The 20,612-nt window shown below is 38.3% G+C and overlaps 1 protein-coding gene across 3 annotated transcripts; it reads left to right on the top strand.

The window, feature by feature from the left end:
* Positions 1 to 3,878: 3,878 nt before the first annotated feature.
* On the top strand, positions 3,879 to 17,122 carry LOC103933881 (notchless protein homolog). Of its 3 annotated transcripts, XM_048566366.1 has the most exons (14): positions 3,879 to 3,901; positions 4,023 to 4,054; positions 5,786 to 5,879; positions 6,437 to 6,506; positions 7,053 to 7,252; positions 7,661 to 7,724; positions 8,354 to 8,464; positions 9,093 to 9,212; positions 10,243 to 10,366; positions 15,353 to 15,371; positions 15,448 to 15,502; positions 16,110 to 16,166; positions 16,601 to 16,691; positions 16,796 to 17,122. In XM_048566366.1, the coding sequence occupies exons 3-9, from the start codon at positions 5,872 to 5,874 to the stop codon at positions 10,354 to 10,356; spliced, it is 687 nt and encodes a 228-aa protein (XP_048422323.1). In that variant the 5' UTR covers positions 3,879 to 3,901; positions 4,023 to 4,054; positions 5,786 to 5,871; the 3' UTR covers positions 10,357 to 10,366; positions 15,353 to 15,371; positions 15,448 to 15,502; positions 16,110 to 16,166; positions 16,601 to 16,691; positions 16,796 to 17,122. The 3 variants fall into 3 exon arrangements, with proteins under 3 accessions (XP_048422323.1, XP_048422324.1, XP_048422322.1); XM_048566367.1 differs by having other exon boundaries at positions 6,443 to 6,506; positions 16,601 to 17,122; XM_048566365.1 differs by having other exon boundaries at positions 16,601 to 17,122.
* The last annotated feature ends 3,490 nt before the right edge of the window (positions 17,123 to 20,612 follow it).

The following is a 20,612-nucleotide window of genomic DNA, read 5'->3' as shown; positions in this document are numbered from 1 at the left end:
GGTCAACAATAGCGCTTCAAGAGTCGAATACATGATACGTGTATCACGAGCTTGAGCAGCACTGACTGTCATCTCGAAAGCTGGTCCAAGATTGTTCAACACAATCTGTACTAATTCATCGTCACTCACAGGTTGCCTAGCTAGGGCAAGATTCTCAGCAATCACATTTATGCGATCCAAATTATCTGTTACCGAAAGATCACCCTTCTTTGTCTGCAGTAATTCATTCCTCAAAAATAAAATCCTATTTTGTGAAGAAGAAGCATACCGTTGCTCGAGCACTTCCCAGGTTGCTTTAGCACTTCTCTTGCTGGCCATAACAGACAAAACCGATGCAGTAAGTGAGCCATTGATCCAACTTAGGATCATTTGATCCTGCTACATCCAGGAGATGTAGGCTGGATTAACAGTTGCCTCACCAGGCATTTGCTTCGGGGGACACACCAGAGTGCTATCAACATACCTCATTAAATCTCGACTGTTGAGAATAGGAAGGATTTGGGCCAACCACAATAGGTAGTTGGTCCTGTCTAGCTTAATGTTTACCACAGTAGTCATGGAGGAAAAAGGATGGGTGAGATTGTTTGGGGAAACGTGATTGAATGGTTGAGAAGAAGAACTATTGTTTTCAGCCATTGGAAGCGAGGAAAAAAAAAAAAAAACAAGGTTCATTGTCGTTAGACGGTAAGGCTTAATACCATGTAAACTTAAGAACACAGAGATTTCACTTCAGTTGCATACACCTTGAATACGTGGGATGCATGTATTTATAACCACTTACAGACTACAATCAGGGTTTGAATTAACCCTACTTACATAGAAGTTCAAAATTCAAAAGGTACAAACTAAAATCAACAAAGATTACAACTGGTTTCAGTTAGAGGAATAATTCAAAAGGAATTCCTATAAACAAGGAGATAAGACTCCTAAGCACAACACGACTCTTCAAGAAGCGTTGGTTACCACCAACGGTTGACTTCGTCTAACACCATCGTGTTCTATTATTGGAAGGAATATCAATATAATCACAACCATATCAATATATTATCATGATATCAATCTATGTTTACCGTAATAGGGTTTTGCCATAAGTTAGTTGCATTAGGGTTTAAGATTTCACGATTCTTACTCTATTAGGGCTATTACAAGATTACTTGTCAATCAAGCAATCTCAAGAAAATCTCGTTGACATTCACAATATAATCTCCCTGATTACTCAACGAGATCCTACAGAGACTACAATGAACTAATTTTTCATGAAGAATCAATGGTCATGGGATAATCAATTAGTAGAACAAATTTTCTGTCCAGAGGAGGTTGCACTTCTGCTAAGTATTATGTTAAGTGTCTGTAATGTGAATGACAAACTTGTATGGCATTGGGAAAAGAATGGCAAGTTCTCAATTATGAGTGCCTATCATATAGCAAGGAAAGATTGTGAAATCATGGGGATTACAGTGGAGTCCATAGGTGTGCAGGAGGGAGACCTGGTATTATGGAAGAAGCTCTGGAGTGCATGTGTGCCACCAAAGGTGAAAATATGTGTGTGGAGGGGTTGCTTGGACGTGCTACCCACACGCCGAAAGCTTAAATGACGAAGAATCATCAATGAGGAGGAATGTTTGGTGTGTGGAAGACACTCGGAGTTAGTCGAACATGTCGTCAGGGATTGCCCTTTAGTAGCTGCAGTTTGGTTTGCAGTCCTGGGCCTACATGTGCATCAAGTTCATGAACTTAATTTGAAGGCATGGGTGTCACAGACGGCCTTGACCCTCCCCTCTCGTGTTGGAGCTTGTAGAAGGCACGGAACGACCTGATATAGAGAGGAGTTAAGAGTGCACCAAGGGAGGTGGGGCTGCGAGTAGAGGAATGGATGGTTGCTTTCCAGCAGTTTCATAAACAACCAAAGGTATCACGGTCTTCTAACCGATAAAAATGGAGTCCTCCACCCTTGGAGTTATTAAAGTGTAATTTCGATGGCTTGGTAAAAAAATTCAAGCAGGGGTGGTGTTGGAGTCGTCATTTGGGATCACAGTGGAAATTTTTTAGTTGGGCTCTCGGCTTCTGTTGATCACGCTACATCTCCTCTTCAGATGGAATTTTTGGCAGCTGGAAGGGCTGTATTGTTCGTGTTGGAACTATTTCCATATGGGAGGCCTTTTTGTTTTGAAAGAGATTCTGCAATAGCTTTGGCAGCTATGCAATGTCGAGGTGTAGATACATTAAACATGGGGCCTTTAATTAATGACATCATCATTTTCTAGGTTCCCTTCATCAGACAATGTTACTGCATGTTCGTCGGGGTGCAAATCAAGTAGCGGATAAACTCATGCGTGTTGGACTTGGATGTGTGGCTGAGATGCTTTGGTGTGGATACCCACCAATTTTAGTCCAAGATGCTTCAACTAAGGGTGTTACTTAATTAATTTGTGATGATTGTATTGTATGGAGGATGGTTATATTGTTAATTATGCAGAACACTCTTTTCCCTTTGTCTGAATTGAAATTCTCGGCGAGGTTTTACTGAAGTCCACAGTGCACCCCATCCTCCATATTGATGTACATATTTGCCTTATTTCAATAAAAATTGTACTTCTCTCTAAAATTAAAAAAAAAATTAAAAATAAAAAACTTTACAAACATAGGGCCTCGTAAAAAAATTCCTGAAAATGGCTTGTAATAAGAGATTAAATTTACATCAGATATTGAGTTCGAATACCCTCTCTTCAATATAATTTTTATAAAAAATAATAATAAATAAAAAAAATCATACTGTTGGGTGTAGGAGCAATGAATTATGAACAACCCAGCTAATTTGTTGGTTGGAGGAGTCGAACTCAAGACACCGACGTGAAACCAATAAGCCGCTATCACCGATGCATCTGACGAACCCTAATCCCTAAAACCCTAAACCCCTCGCCCCCAATTTCTGAACTCGCAGAACCGATAGCTATATATAGTCCCCAAAATCTCAACTTTTACAAAGGAACGATTCTCCAACTTGGACATTTCATCAGCAATGGCCATGGAGCTGGAAGAAGCAGAGAGGAAGACTGTTGTGCCTTCTGACGGACCCAGATGGGACTCCATTAGGAAGCTCCGTCTACCTTCCTCTGAACACTGAGCCGCAACACCTTCAACAAATCGTCAATCAGCTTCTTAAAAATGTATAATCATTTTTTACTACTTTACAAATTTTGCATCGTGCTGTTGATTTTTTGTACTTCCCCTCATTAAAGTTGCAGAATTTCAATTTGTAATTTAAATTTTGTATCAAAAACTGAAGAAGCATGTCTCTTGGGCTGATGGGATTGTAGCAATTTACGTTTTGATCGCAAAAATATAATTTTGTATGGTACGAATAGTTGAACACAACTAACAATAGTGGGTGCTGACTTTTGAAATTTACAAAATTTTCGTGGGCGTTATTATATATAAATTTGAATCTTTGAATCCCTGTATGAGTCTATATTTTTCCAAATTTAGTATATTTTAGCAAGAAGTGATTTGTGACATTTTTTTGGATCCTGCTTCATGTGTTGTGGTTTTCCATGCTCATACAAGTAATGAAGTCTGTGTTTCGGGTTCGTTCAGGAGGAGAGGGTACCTTATGCTTTCTATATACAAGATCAGGAACTTCTTGAGTCACTTGGAAAATATGCAGGGAAGAAGAAAAGTGAGTTAGATATTGGAAAATTTTTTAGTCAGCATTTCAGCTGCCATGATTGTGTATATCTTAAACAACGGCAACTGAAAGATTTTGGGGCCGCTTTTTCATTTGATACTCTTTTCTGGTGAAAAACCCTGCCAATTTATGTGGAGAAGGTACTCAACATAGTTTATCAACCACAAGCTGTTTTCCGAATTCGTCCCATTCATCGTTGCTCGGCAACAATTGCTGGTAATTTATGCTATCAACCTTTTCTGGATTGGCTCACAGAATGCCAATTTTGGCTACTACTATGCCGTTGAGAATATAATTTTGTTTATTATTGTATCAAAGCTATGTTTTGTCACTATAGGTCACACAGAAGCTGTACTCTCAGTTGCTTTTTGTCCTTGATAGGATTAAAAGCACACCACAATGTAGCACACAAATGTCCTATTAATTTTCCTTATTAACAATAAGATTTGCCAATTGTAGCATATGAAAATAAGGGTCTTTCCCACATAAGATTGTTTTATCTAACTACTTAAAATATCACAAAAACTGGGCTGCTGTCCTTACTGGCCAGCCACTGAAATATAATTATTAGACCGACTTACACTTATCTAAAGTCTACGAAATTTTATATGAAAACACTAGACACACAGAGCTACACTTATACAAATTTTTGGGATTTTTCGATTTGATTTGCTATTTAAATTAAATCAAACAAAAACAGGACAAAAACAGATTTTAAGTAGTTCGCAAATTAAGAAAAACAAATTAGGGGAATTGCTATCCACCACCAAATAATCATACAAACATGTTATGTTTCATTCAAATTCCTTTTATATTCGGATGAAGATGCTCAAGTTGGCTCAATGTTAGAACTCAACCTATTACTCTTTCTTATGTGGTATGTTAAGAGAATGACGTTTTCAACTTAACTTAGTCCCTAGCATGCAATCTAGAATGGCGTGTTCATAGATTTAACAATTAGAAATCATTAAGAATGAAAAGAGTTTGAGTCATCACAAGGCATCGTAAGTACTGGTGTTGTCTTACTTATCCTAGAAATTGATTCACATGTTAATCGCAATTAACAAGTACTACTCGAGAACATATGTAGGTCCTCATTCGATAAGGGCAGACACACACATATTCATAGCATTAGAATCCTAGATATGCTTACTAAGTATGCATCCGTAGAAAACACATAAAGAATTCATCAATGAGACAAGTAGTGAACCAATTTTCATTCATTCATAAAAGTAATTCAAACGAAATGTCATAACAAACTTGCAATCATATTCGGGGCTTCAAAACAGCCCCTAACTACTAAAAATTAGTTACACATAATTCTCAAATTAAACAAAAAGAAAGACATGAGTTTGAGAAGATAAAACCGAAAGAAGAGAATGCCAAGATTTCCTCCTTCCTTTCCTTCCTTCCCCAACGCAGCAGCCTTCTTTTTTATCTTTTTTTTCACCTTTTTTACCACTCTTTGCCGCTGCAACCTGCAGCCCTTTTCTTCTTTTTTGCTGCCACAGTTTTTTCCCCATAACTCACCCCACTAACAGCCATTTAGTGATGACAATAAGTGAGAGGAAATGCTAAAACAATTGTAACTCTTTGGGCAGCCTTTATGCCCATTACTCCCACTTAATTTTCCATTTCCTCTGATATTTGAATAGGTATCAGCTGGCTTGTTCTTGGCTGCATCAGTTTTGGCTACTAATTTTATTGGATTTATTGCTTTCAATGCTTTCTTGTCAGTTACAAACTGCTCAGCCTCTTGGGAACCTTTCAGTGTTAAAACGGCCATAACTTATTCTAGAAAAATGATATTAACAATCCGTGAAATGCTCCAGAAAATAGACATCCGTAGCTTTCCAAGCATATAAGGCTCATTCTCTAATTCATTCTGAGCTGTCCGCAACTTGCTTCCAAAGTCAGCTGACCTGCACAGGCAGTTTTGACGAATTTGTTACTTAAAATTTGACTTGTGTTATTTTTCTTTTCTTTACTTGACAAATCCTACAAAACACAAAAACAAAGTAAATAACTCAAAAATATAAGGAACTAACTAAGAAAAGACAAGTGAATTTGATATAAAATATATATAAATATAAGCTTATCAGTCCTGATGGCCAACAGTTGGCTAGCGGTTCGGGTGATACAACTGTCCGACTATGGGACCTTAATACTCAGACGCCATTGCACACATGTACAGGTTCAGAGTCGAAGTTTTATTTCACATTCCTAGTTTTTATACCTTTTGAACATTACATCATGTTTGTACACTATGAAAACTTTGAAAAGTAATATGAAACAGCGAATAAAATTTGCATATAAAAAAAAAAAAAAAAAAAAAGGAAAAGGAATTACAGATGATTTGGATATCGGAGAACACTTTTCTGGATTACAGTAGGGATTAGGGATTGATAATGCAATTACTTATTGTTAGGCTTTGTCACATAGACTGTAGTTCATATCCTTGCTGTGGTGCGCTGCATACTTAGTGAGAATAAAGTTCTTTCAATTTTTTTTTTCTTTTAAATCTTGTTTCACTTGACGGTTCACATTAGATTAAAGTTTATTACATTTTATGAGTTATAAGTTTCAAACTTTTTTCCCATAAAAATAACAAATTATAAGTTAAGAGGGTAGTCATTCTCATAACTTGTCGTTCTATTACTTGCACTAACAGTGGACCTTGTTTTATTAAGGATATAAGAATTGGGTCCTATCTATTGCATGGTCACCTGATGATGGTAAGCATCTTGTTAGTGGCAGCAAGTCTGGAGAACTTCAATGTTGGGATCCACAGACAGGGAAGCCATCAGGCAATCCGCTTGTTGTATGTCTCTATGCTTCAATCGCTGATCATTATAAACTTCTCTGTTGTTTGTTTCACATTGTAATCTGTTGCTTGTGATGCATATACGGAGAAACTCTTCTACATTCAGGAACTTGCTATACTTTAATGCTCAAAAGCTGAACTAACAGGAATACATGCCTTCTCTTTTTCTCTGTGCATGTTATAAAGTAATGAGTTCCAATTCCCATAAAGAGTGAAGCAAAGATTGCCAGTATTGTAATTTGTAATTAATGGTTTTATGTGTCATGAATTTTGACATCTTCATAACATGAAAGTTGACATCTTCTGCCTTGGGTTTGGATGTGGAAATTTACTATTTGAAATTTAGATTAAATCAACATATAAGGTTGTCTGTATGCCCATTTAGGTTCCATCAAGATGATGCCATGATGACAACTATATGAGAACAACTAAATAAAGAAGAGGGTTCCTGAAAATTGCCTTTTCGTTGACAATCCCTTACTGGGAAGTATGTGTTTTCTATGATAATTGTTTGATGAAAGTATTATTTTATTCATTTGTTAGGGCCACAAGAAATGGATTACTGGAATTTCTTGGGAACCAGTCCACCTTAGCGCTCTGTGTCGACGCTTTGTAAGTGCTAGCAAGGATGGTGATGCACGCATATGGGATGTTACATTGAGGAAATCTGTTATATGTCTTAGTGGTCACACCCTTGCAGTAACTTGTGTAAAATGGGGTGGAGATGGTGTCATTTATACAGGGTATATTATTTTTCCTATTTCTTTCAATAAAACTAAATGAAATATTTTTTAGTTATGTTCAACATGTTTATACGAATTGTATGGACTTTTTGGATAATAATGATGTTCATCAATTTAAATGTTTCCACTTACACATACATCCATTTACACCTTGTTCCCTTGTGTTGTAAGAAGACCTTGAATTTTCTTATAGATCTTGTCAATAGCCTTTCTCTAAACCCCTGCTACTTAGAAACAAAAGAAAACTGATTGGATGACCTTGAAAAGATTATTGACATTCTTTATTTGAAAAGAATTGTCGGCCAAGACTTCTGAGACGACAATACAAGTAGCTCTTATATGTTCGATATTATTGAGCTGAAGTTGGCTACAGATTTATAACAACTATCTCTATCTTAACTGTTACAGCTCCCAGGATTGTACTATCAAAGTATGGGAGACCACTCAAGGAAAACTAATTCGTGAACTGAAGGTAGGTATTACATCTAGAGGTCGTGCTAGTCTGGAATCTCTTTTTTTTGCATCATTGCTCATTCCCTTTGTAAATATGTAATTTAGTTATTGACATTGAGATCACCTCATTTATTTTCCTCTCCAGTCAGTTGTTTGGTGTAGTCTCATGTCATAGTTTTCTTTTAAATTGTTGTTTATTGTCCATACCCTATAACTTATTTCTATATGCTTTATTGTTATGTGTGGATGTGTTAATTTCGTAGATGTTTTAAATACTGATAAGTGCTTCTTGACTTAAATATAGTGGTTTTCTTTTGCGGATTTTAACTCCATCTCATCTTTCAGGCCTTTCTTTGTGAGGGCATACAGACTATTCGTATTCCTTATTTTGTTTATCAATGGTTTTCTGGATTTCTTACAGTGTGCGTCTTTTTTATTAGTAATTTGAATTTCAAATTCTAGCTTATAATTTGGTAATTCAATTGTTCTGTTGTTCGTTATACCCTTTAAGTCACTGATGGTTAGTAATATGCTTATTTGTCTAATTTAATATGCCATGTCCATGGAATGGTGCTTGTTGACGCTCTTGCATCTTAATATCTGTATTTTACATTTCATGACCTTTGATATTTTGTATGGTTTGTTTAGGGTCATGGTCATTGGGTTAACTCTCTTACATTGAGAACTGAATATGTTCTTCGTACTGGAGCATTTGATCACACTGGCAAGCAATATTTGTCTCCAGAGGAAATGAAGAAGGTAATTGTTTATCATCTGCTTTGGTTGTTGCATTAATCTTGTTTGGTTTGATATTGTTTATTTTGTTCAGGTCTCATATGTTTCATTTATAACGAGTAATGTGGTTTTATTTTTTTCATAGCGATACTTTAGTATCAAAAGAGAACAAATTCGGTACCCCTTTCACCAATTTTAAGGATTCAGGCCTGCCACCCAGGCATTTGTTTTTATCTTTAACATTAATGTTGGGGAGGACAAGATCTGTTTTCTTTGAGAAATGTTTCCTTTGAATCTCTGTTATTGCATTCTTTTTCAATTGGGAACTGCAAAGTCTTGACCTTTGATTGAACAATCTTATGGTGGAATACTCATTTTGAAGAAGTGTATACTATGGATTTTACGGTGCTGATTCTTTCAGAACTCACTAAAGCTTGAAGACAGATTTTTTGAAGCTTTTCTTTTGAGAGTTTTAATAACATTGATTGCCACATGTCAGTGTTGTCATTAGGTTACTGTTAGCTGACTAAAAGTGATAACCTCTCCTGATATATGCTCTCTCTCTCTCTCTCTCTCTCTCTCTCTCTCTCTCTCTCTCCACCACTATTCCCCATCCATGAAACTAATTATATTTTCAATTTCTGAGATATAGGCAGCTTTGGAAAGATATAACAAAATGAAAGGCAATGCCCCTGAAAGATTGGTTTCTGGATTTGATGATTTTACAATGTTTCTATGGGAACCTAAAACTCGCATGACAGGTCACCAACAGGTAAAATATTTTTGAATGCTATGCTCGGTTGTTAACTGTAGTCCAAGTACCTGATAATTTTTGTTTGGATTGCAATGCTACCTTAATTTTTCAATTTGTGTTTCTGTGTCAATGTGCTTATGAGTTATGACTTAAAATAATCTTGTTTGTCAGCTTACCTGAGTTTTTTTCGTTAATGAAGGCTTACTTAAGTTTCATTCCTCTTTTTGGGGTGTCAAATTTTAGCTTTAGGCGTGGTCTGACAGTTACATCTTCTTTGTTTGTAAATCATAATGGTCCATCCTCCTAACTCTCCTGTGGTGAGTTACTACACAATCGTTGAGAGTTAGCTACTCGGGCCATGAATTTAGGATTCCATCCTTTGAAAAGATTTCAATGATGAACCGTCAACTTTTAATCTCCTGAGAAGAACGTTATCTTTGATGCTCGCTTATTCAGTGCTTCATCCCAGTTCCCATTCCACACTCGTAAAGTTGAGTCTTTTTAAACTGCGTTTTACGTGAATTTAGTTGGTTAAATGAAAGGCAAATCTTACATTGTTTTAGAGCATTTCCTGCAGGGTCTGCAGCTATCTATACATTATTATGCTTTAAAATTCAAGCCAGTTGTGAGAGCTTTTTTATTGGTCAAATTGTGAGAGCTTGTTTGGTAACATATTTCTAGTTTTTTTTTTGGGCAAACATATTTTTCATTATTATGGAACACGAAGCTATTTTCTGAGGAACCAAACATGCAATTTCTTTTATTCCTCACCGCCTCTTACTACAACTAAAAAAAAGGTCATGCCAATCAACAGACTATTGCTTTCAGTTCTGCAAGTTAATTCGGATCAATTTTCCAATTTTCATCTTTCAGTCAGATGTTTTATTTCATAGTGGATGAAATGATGCAATTTTGAGTCGCCAAAATATGCACAATGCATCTACGTTGCAGCACAAGCCTTAAACTTAGAGCTATAATTACTGTAGTTGGAGGTTTTTTTTCATTTAAGCTTTATAATGGATCTATGAAAATGTTTTCTTGGTATCAGCTTGTAAACCACGTCTGCTTTTCACCTGATGGCCAATGGATAGCAAGTACCTCATTTGATAGGTCTGTCAAGTTATGGAACGGTACTACTGGAAAATTTGTTGCAGCTTTCTGAGGCCATGTTGGACCTTGTTGGTATTTGACAGTTTACTAACTCAATACCAAAATATGTGGGTGATAAGTTTACAAACTCTATCACACCTCTTTCACTTTGCACTCTCAAATAAAATTGGACAAAGAAAGAAATAGAGAAAGGAGGGAAGCAACAAGCTTTGGCAAAACACTTGGACTTTGATATATGAAAAAGGTTTACAAACTATTGGAATAAGAAAGCTTACAAGCTTCTTCACAATTGGAAGTGGGATTTTGGATGGGATGATTTACAATGCTTGAGAACTTGGGTATTTATAGCAAACCAAATGATTAAACTAAGATTATTTATTACCACACAAAACACATTAAATGCACCTAATAATTTTTATTCAACCATACCTAACATTGCCTAACTTTCCATGCCTAACTTTGACATTGATTTTCAACAATAGCTAGTAGCAACCTTTTTTTGATTTGAATTTCCAACACACCTCCTCAAATCAAAACGCCTTCATTCCTAGCATTTCACGCAGTAGCCGGAATGTTTCAATTGGCAATGGCTTTGTGAAGATGTCTGCCACTTGTTCCTTGGTGTGACAGTAGACAAGTTCAATTGTCTTTTGCTTCACATGGTCCCTTAGAAAATGGAACCTGGTATCAATGTGCTTGCTCCTTCCATGTTGAACAGGATTCTTTGCAAGTTTGATTGCAGACACGTTATCTACGTGAATCACAGTCGATTCCACTTGTGGATGACACACTGACTTCAACAGATTTCTTAACCAAATTGCCTCACACACGGTTGAGGCTACAGCAACATACTCGGCTTCACATGATGACAAAGCAACAATTGATTGCTTCTTTGAAGTCCATGAGAAAGCTGTTGATCCTAGAAAAAACACATAGCCAGTTGTGCTTTTCCTTTCATCTTGGTCACCTCCCCAATCACTATCTGAATAACCAAATAATTTTGCATCTTCACCAAAATTATAAAATAGACCATAGTTTAGAGTACCTCTTATGTACCTCAAAATTCTCTTGGCGGCCAGCCAATGAGACTCCCTTGGTGTTTCCATGTATCGACTCACGAGTCCAACACCATAAACTATATCAGGTCTTGTGATTGTAAGGTACCTTAGGCTTCCAACGAGGCTTTTGTACACTGTTGAGTTTACAAACTCACCCTCTCCTCCTTTGGACAGCTTCAATCCAGTTGCGACTGGGGTATTGGCAGTGTTGCACTTGTCCATATTGAACTTCTTCAATATGTCTCTCATGTACCTTTGTTGAGAGATGTAGATACCATCACTTTCTTGCTTCACTTCTATGCCAAGAAAGTATGACATTAATCCATTGTCAGTCATCTCGAATTCACTGAACATGGATTGCTTGAACTCATGGAACATTGCCTCATTGTTTCCTGTAAACAATAAATCATCTACATAGAGACAAATAATTAAGAACTCCCCTTTTTCACCATTCTTCATGTAAACTGAATGCTCGTATGGACATTTCTGAAATCCATTTTGGTGAAGGTAGTTGTCGATCCTTGAGTTCCAAGCTCGTGGTGCTTGCTTGAGGCCGTACAAAGCCTTCTTCAAACGATACACCTTATCTTCTTCTCCTTGTACTTGGAAGCCTTCCGGTTGTTCCACGTACACTTCTTCCTCAAGTACTCCATTAAGGAAGGCTGACTTGACATCTAGTTGATAAATTTTCCATTTATGATGTGCGGCAAGAGAGATTAGCAATCTTACCGTGTCAAGTCTCGCAACTGGAGCATAGACTTCATCATAGTCCACTCCATACTTCTGTTTGTAGCCCTTTGCTACAAGCCTTGATTTGTATCGATCCACACTCCCATCTGCAGTGCGTTTGATCTTGTAAACCCACTTGACACCAATAGCCTTCTGATTTGGTGGGAGCTTTGTCAGCTCCCAAGTGTCATTCTTCTCGATGGCATGGATCTCTTCTTCCATGGCTTTCTTCCAACAATCTTCTTCCACAGCTTCATTGAATGAGAAAGGCTCGTGGTCTGCATACAAGCAGAAAAGGTTGGTTTCTTCTTCTTCTTCTTGTCCATAAATCTTTGTGAGACTCCTTAACCTCATTGGAGTTGAGGAGCTGCTTTCCTCACTAGATGTAGGACCACTCCTTGCAATTCTGTGCACTGGAGTTGTTGTGATTGTTTGAGCAGGCTGTTGCTCAATCGGTGGTACAACTTCTGGTTCTTCAAAATCAGTGGAGACGATCTTCTCTTTACTGACTTCTTTGTTGTTCCACGTCCATGTCTCTTCCTCACTGAAGATGACATCTCTACTAACCACTAGTTTGCCAGTTAGTGGGTTGTAGAGCTTGTATGCCTTGGACTCTTCACTATAGCCCACAAACACACACTTCTCACTTCTATCATCAAGTTTCCTCCTCTTGGCTTCTGGAACTTGAGCATATGCAACACACCCAAAAATTCTTAGGTGTGTAACATTCGGCTTGTATCCACTCCAAGCCTCTTGTGGTGTCATCCTCTTGACACTCTTTGTTGGACATCGATTCAACAAATAAATCGAACAAGCTACAGCTTCTGCCCATAACTCTTTTGGCAAATTCTTCTCCTTAAGCATGAACCTTGTCATGTCAAGGATGGTTTGATTCTTTCTTTCGGCTATCCCATTTTGCTGTGGGGTATAGGCAGCAGTAAGTTGATGCCTAATTCCTTGCTACTTGCAGTATGCTTGGAAAGCATTGGAGGTGTACTCTCCACCTCTATCTGATCTCACAGCCACAAGCTTGTGGTTACTTTCTGCCTCTGTGAGTGCCTTGAACTCCTTGAAAATTTTTAGGGCAGCTGACTTCTCCTTGAGAAAATAGACCCAAGTCTTTCTACTGAAATCATCAATGAAGGTAATAAAATACCTATTACCTCCATAAGACATGGGATCCAATGGACCACATATATCTGTGTGCACCAACTATAGTGGTGCCTTTGCTCTCCATGTATCACCAACAGGGAACGATAGTCGTGCTTGCTTGCCAAGCACACAACCTTCACATACTTGGCGTGTGGCTTCAATCTGGGGTAGACCACGAACCATTCCTCCACTTGACAGCAACTTTAGGCCATTGAAATTAAGATGGCCAAATCGAAGATGTCATTTCCATGACTCATCTTCCATTACACCGATGTTGCAGCTTCCAATCTTTGTGTTCAAATTCAACGGAAACATCCGGTTCTTTGACATTCGAACACGTGCAATAAGCTTTCTCCTTGCATTCCTGAGAGTGAGAAGCATGTTCTCCATATGTATAATGTACCCTTTCTGGAGCAGTTGACCAATGCTCAGAATGTTGCTCTTCATACCTGGTATGTAGTAGGTATCGGAGATGTATTTTTCTCTTCCATCCTTCTGGATGATCTTGATCTTCCCTTTGCCTTCAACTGGCAACTTTGAGGAGTCACCAAGACTTACAGATCCATAGGCCCCTTCTTTGAGTTCGGCAAAAAACTCCTTCTTTCCACACATGTGATTGCTTGCACCAGAGTCCAAATACCAAACATCTTGTTGGCTACTGGAATCATGGTGTGCTAGTAAGACTGTAAGTTCTTCATCAGTATTTCCACTTGATTCTGCCATGTTGACATGCTCACCATTTTTATGTGAACATTCATTGGCATAATGTCCATATTGCTTACAGTTGTGACACTGGATATGCGCCTTTCCTCGAGGAGATCTCCACTCCTGAGACTGACCTTGATTTTGTGCATAGCCTCGACCTCTTCCTCGGGCTCATCCTCGGCTACGGTTGGATGAGCTCCCACGACGTGAGTTCCACTGCCCACGACCTTTATTTGGTTTGTCAATATTAAACTTTGACTCCAAAGCTTGCTCTAGCGTTGTGGGGCTTGCATTCTTCTGAATGCGTTGCTCGTGAACTATGAGGGATCCTAGTAGCTCTTCTGCGCTCATCACCTCCAAATCCTTGGATTCCTCAATGGCAGTCACCACATGCTCAAACTTAGATGTGAGTGACCGGAGTATCTTCTCCACAACTCGTACTTCATCGAGTCTCTCGCCATTTCTCCTCATCTGATTTACTATCACAATGAGCCTTGAGTGATAGTCGGAGATGCTCTCCCCTTCATTCAAATGAGCAGTTTCAAAATCTGCTCGAAGTGATTGTAACCTCACTTTCTTGACTCGATCTACTCCTTTGTAGATTGTACTGAGTGTATCTCATACTTACTTGCTCGTTGTTGCTTCTGCAACCTTCTCGAACGTTGAATCTTCCAAACCCTGGTATAGAAGATACAGCGCCTTTTGGTCCTTCTTTCGTAAGTCCTTGAGAGTGTTCCTTTGATCCGCAGTATATACGGCTTCTTGCTCGGCAGTTGGTACAACATACCCACTACTGACAACTTCCCATAGCTCCTGTGATCCAAACAATGCTTTGAATTGGATGCACCATCTTTCATAATTTTCTTTCTTCAATGTGGGAACTTGGAGTTGCACTAAGTTGGACGCCATAACTGCTGCACCTGCCAGAATGGTATTCTGGTTCTGATACCAATTGTTGGTATTTGACAGTTTACTAACTCAATACCAAAATATGTGGGTGATAAGTTTACAAACTCTATCACACCTCTTTCACTTTGCACTCTCAAATAAAATTGGACAAAGAAAGAAATAGAGAAAGGAGGGAAGCAACAAGCTTTGGCAAAACACTTGGACTTTGATATATGAAAAAGGTTTACAAACTATTGGAATAAGAAAGCTTACAAGCTTCTTCACAATTGGAAGTGGGATTTTGGATGGGATGATTTACAATGCTTGAGAACTTGGGTATTTATAGCAAACCAAATGATTAAACTAAGATTATTTATTACCACACAAAACACATTAAATGCACCTAATAATTTTTATTCAACCATACCTAACATTGCCTAACTTTCCATGCCTAACTTTGACATTGATTTTCAACAATAGCTAGTAGCAACCTTTTTTTGATTTGAATTTCCAACAGACCTGTCTACCAGATCAGGTCTGAATTGATATCAATTCTTTCTGTTTTTCGAATGCTTATGTTGTATGGCTAATTATTACATGTTGCCTCACAGCTGGTCGGCAGACAGTAGGCTACATTTAAGTGGCAGCAAAGATTCAACTCTCAAGGTAAACCATTTACTGGTTGTGAACTTTTTATTGTTTGGTGGTGATAAGGATTCCTATTAAAAAGAGTGAGACTGTAAGATTTCACATTGCATTAGAAACACGTCACGAAATGTAATGTGGTGTAAGTGGAAAAAATAATTGACATGTGGTTTCTTCGTATTTTGATAATTCTCCATGTCACGAAAAGAATCATCTCAAATTTTACTAATGGTTTAAATCCCAGTTCTGGTAAACTAGATATTAGTTTCCACATGACGTTCAAATAACTTGAGTTTGATACCAAACCCTATCAACCCCTGATATTGTTTTCATACATCCAAAAAATAAAATGTTATCTTTTAATTTCTGTTAATGATTTCACCACTGCAAGGCAGATTATTAGCTTTGACCTGGTAGTTTGTGGTTATGTACATTGGTATAACCTTGATTTCTATTTTCAGTTTCCTGATTACTGAATATTTCCATCACGTATGAACACCAATTTTTGAGCAACTAACTTCAGATTCCTTACACTTGTTTTGTTATTGTGTACCTTTGCCTGCGTGCTATTCCCTTTTTGGTTGTGGTGGAGTTTTTTGGGATTGATTTTTTTCTTTCAATCATATAGGTTTGGGATATCAGGGCACGGGCACTAAAACAAGACCTTCCAGGCCATGCAGATGAGGTATATATTTTCCCTTCACCGCAAGGGCACTGATACACTGTTTTGGTTACTGAAGCATGCTTGGAGGAGGATGGAAACATAGAGATATAGGAAGATTCCCAAAAACAGATACCAATTCCAAACTGTAGACATCAACTAAATCAATTGACCCTAACGTACATCAATGCATGTGTACTTACGCAAGTCTCTAATTGTACTCCTCTGAATATTCACAAAGACAAGTTGGGCTACTTTGAGGGAAGCCAAGGCCTCCAGTGTTTTATTGTCTGCTGGCCTTTATATTCATTCCACCTGTTATATAAGGACACAGCAGTTAATGCCGCGAATGAAGGAAGACAAATGCACCCGTGATAAGATTTATGCACACAAACGTGCCCTCTTTATATTGACCTATGGTAAGACCCATTTTTGAATGTTGAATTTGTTTTTGAAAGGTTTTTGCTGTCGATTGGAGTCCAGATGGTGGGAAGGTTGCTTCTGGTGGTAAGGATAGAGTTCTGAAGCTATGGATGGGCTAGATTAATGGTAGGCCGTAGTACGAGCAACTACATGATTGAAATACACAATGGTAGTAATTGTGCGTTGAAGTATTTGGCACCGTATACATAATGTATAATATACGACTACAGGGATACGAACAAGGATTTGGGAATCTAAGTATCAGTCACAAGAAAGGTTGACATGAAAAGCTCCTAAATCAGCATTAAAGTTTTTGATGCATTGGGTGCAAGCATTCTGCTTGGTTGAGCATTTTCGGAGCTGTCTGATGTGGACCAGCTAGGCAGCTAAGTTTTCTTCATTAGAGTTGTGCCATAAAGTAGTTTATATATTTCTTTCCTGAACTAATATTTGTTTTTGGTTGTATTGGAGGGAAACGAACCCTGAACTAATATTTTACGTTCGTACTCTGGAAATGTATACCTGCAGCTGATTCCTGTCTTCTGCTGTCATGCCAATATATGCTTATCTCATTTTGTAGCTCTCATGCTGGATTCGATGCTCATTTTTGTTGAAATAATAACTCTCGCTAAAACTGAAAAATAAAAAGAAAGAGCAATTAGTAATTACATGCAACATGAATTTTGTTGTTTCTTAGCCCATACGCATCAAGAATATTAGGTGCGGGAGATTCGAAAGGGATAAGGTGGCGGCGACAGTAAGAAGGCTTCTGCAGTGAGGAGAAAGGGTGGGCTGGATTGGTTTTTTGCGGGGCTTTGGTGGCTGTAGCCCGTCACGGTGGGAAATCTAGAACTTGGCTGCGGTTCCGTGGTTGAGATGATGCCGGAATAATTTGAAGACAATAGGGCCTCACTGTCGCCGGCAAATTTTACCGTCGAGCAACTAGATATGAGGGGCTTGAGATTGGGGGCTCCGGCAAATTATAGAGTATTTGTGCCACAGAGGCCACAAAGATTTTCGCAGTCGCATCATATGTATCAGCTAGCTTGCATTTTATTATATATTTTAAATAAAAGCGGGGCAGTATCCCCATCACCATCACCAAAACCAAAATTGAATAATGAAGTACAAAATACTACCTCAACTATTAGTGTCGCAATACTTTCATACCTCATCTTTGAATATTGACAATGTTATACCTCATATTTAGAATTTGGTCTAATGTTATACATTCCGTTACTTGGCCATTTACTTTTCAGTTAAATGCTGACGTGGCTTGATTTGGGACCCACTTTCTATTAAAAAATCATTAAAATATTATTAAAAACTAAAAAAAATTATTAAATATTTTTAAAATAATAAAGAAAAGTATTAAACAAAAAAAAAATCCCTCTGCTCGTCACACCCCTCTCTCTCTGTCTCGCCATCTTCATCTTCTTCCCTGCTTAATCTTCAAGCAAAAAGAAAAAAAAAAAAAAAATTTGAAAACCCATTAACCCCCTAACCCGCCCCCCCCCCTTGAGGGAAGAAGAAGGATAAAAATAAAAAAAATCCCAAACCCAACGCAGTTCCTCCCCCCCCCCCCCTAACAAAAAAAAAAAACACAACCCCCTGCAACCTAGAAAGAAGGAGGAAGAAGAAGAAGAAGGAAAAAAAATAAAAATAAAAATATCCAAAGCGAACCCAGTTCATCTTCCCCCCCCCCCTCCAAAACAAACCCAACCCCTTGCCAAATCCACCACTCTCAACCATTCTCCACATCCTCTTCCGCACCCATCATCCACCTTCTCTGCGCACCCATCTTCACTCCGACAGGATCTGAGTTTTTTTTTTTTGGGTTGTAGGAGGGAGAAGAGGGGGTGGGTGTGGGGGGTGGTGGGGAGGGGGGAAGACAAACTGAGGGTGGGTGCGGGGGGAAGACAAATTGGAATTTTTTTATTTTTTAGGGGTTGCAGGTGTGGGGAAGAAGATGAAGATGGGGGAGAAGAGAAAGGAGGGGGCAGGGGAGGGACATCCATTCTCCACATCCTCTTCCACACCCATCCTCCACCTTCTCCGCGCACCCATTTTCCCGCCGACGGGATTTGAGTTTTTTTTTCTTTTTTTTCTAGGTTGCAGGAGGGAGAAGAGGGGGGTGGGTGCGGGGGGAAGACAAACTGAGGGTGGATGTGGGGGGAAGACAAATTGGAATTTTTTTATTTTTTTTTGGGGGGGGGGGAAGAAGATGAAGATGGGGGAGAAGAGAGAGGAGGGGGGAGGGGGAGGGGGAGGGACGAACTGAGGGTTGGTTTTTTTTTTTTTTTTTTTACTTTTCTTTATGATTTTAATATTTACAAAATATTGAATAAATTTTTTTAGTTTTTATAATATTTTAATGATTTTTTATAGAAAGTGGGCCTTGAATCAAGTCACGTCAGCATTTAATTGAAAAGTAAACGGTTAAGTAACGGAAGGTATAACATCAGACCAAATTCTAAAGATGAGGTATGATATTGTCAATTTTAAAAGATGAGGTATGAGAGTGTCGTGACACCAATAGTTGAAGTAGTTTTTTGTACTTTACCCTTGAATAATTATCTACCCCGCAGTTACCCATATCCATTAAATACTCGAATTTTCATCTTAAAATTTTCCCTATTTGGTGCAGTTACTCGCGGGAAGTGATTTTGGCGGTTAAATTGTCATCCGTACATTTAATTTTCCAAAACACTTTGTATTAACATTGACCACCTTAATGCCCTGCTCACGCTACTAGGCTTGGCATTAAGGTGGTTGATGGAAGTGGAGCTCGACCCAGGTGGGTAAAAGTGTTTGAAATCTGTTCACAAACCATCGTATGGGGTGTGAGGTCGCATTAAGCACGCTCTGATACCACATTTGAAACAATCTAAAGCTTCATGCCGATGAATGATCAAGTACACATAACCATATCGCGTGTAATCTTCAATCAAAGTTCGAAAATAAGAGGCGCCATGACGGGCCTTCACACTTATTGGTCCACAGATGTAAAGTGGATTAACTCTAACGGTTGAGTAGCTTGAACAACCTTTCCAAAAGGCTTTCTAACTGTTTTTCCAGCTAAATAAGGCTCACATACAGGCAGATTGACAATAGTTAGTGACACCAACAGGCCTTCTCTAACTAACCTTGTCATTATATCTTACCCTATATACCCTAGTCTAGCATGCCATGTTTCAGAATTAACATGTTTAATAATAGTTACTAAAGAAGTAGAAGAACAAGAATCAATCAAATCTAAGCAAATAAAATCATTCTTTATTGAACCATATCCAATATGGGTAAAACCCAATATGGGTAATTTGCATCCTTGGGATTGTGCTGGATTTGTTCATAATCAATCACATAAGTTTGGAAAGTTGGGTCCTAGAGCAAATAAACATAACTTTATAAGATATTGTGAAAACTCGAAAGGTCATGTGATGTATGGTGAACATCTAGTTGGAGGGAGAACCGAGATTGATTCACGTGATGTGGAATTCATAGAGAATGACTTCCCAAAACTTAGTGATATTGTCAAAAACCTTGATCTCCATGAGTTAGGGAAAGATGAAGAACTCGTAACATCTTCGAGCGAAGGAGGATAATTGATTTCCAATCTAATGGTCATTGAATATGATGTAGGAGGACTTGATCTAGGTGTGAGTACACAACCTAGTGGGTGTAATGTATCCATAAACACTCAAGAGAATACGCCCAATGATGGGAGCGTACCCTCTGAAATTGAAGGTCACACAGTTCAAAGAAGCAAGAGAGGCCACATTCCCAAATGTCATTTTGAGGTTGATGAAGAAGCCTACATTTGCATACCTTCAGAGGAACACAAACCTTTTTCTTACAAAGAAGTGTTGTCTTCAACGGCCAAAGAAAAGTGGATAACTGTAATGGAGGAAGAGATGAGCTCCATGGACAAAAGTATTATCTGGGAGTTAGTTGACCTTCCGCCTGGGCATGGAAACAAGTGGGTTTTAAAAATCAAACACACGACGGATGGTTCAATTGACAAATATAAGGCACACATTGTGGTGA

The sequence above is a fragment of a genome, unplaced genomic scaffold (genome assembly GCF_019419815.1).
Source record: "Pyrus x bretschneideri cultivar Hongxiangsu unplaced genomic scaffold, Pyrus_bretschneideri_v1 Contig41, whole genome shotgun sequence".
Taxonomy (NCBI): Eukaryota; Viridiplantae; Streptophyta; class Magnoliopsida; order Rosales; family Rosaceae; genus Pyrus; species Pyrus x bretschneideri.
This window is presented reverse-complemented; position numbering and strand designations above follow the sequence as displayed.

Excerpts from the sequence above, each read along its gene's own strand:
- LOC103933881 (XM_048566366.1), top strand. Across the intron at positions 6,507-7,052 it reads CATCAGGCAATCCGCTTGTT|GGCCACAAGAAATGGATTAC; the intron begins GTATGTCTCTAT and ends TTCATTTGTTAG. Across the intron at positions 7,253-7,660 it reads GATGGTGTCATTTATACAGG|CTCCCAGGATTGTACTATCA; the intron begins GTATATTATTTT and ends TAACTGTTACAG.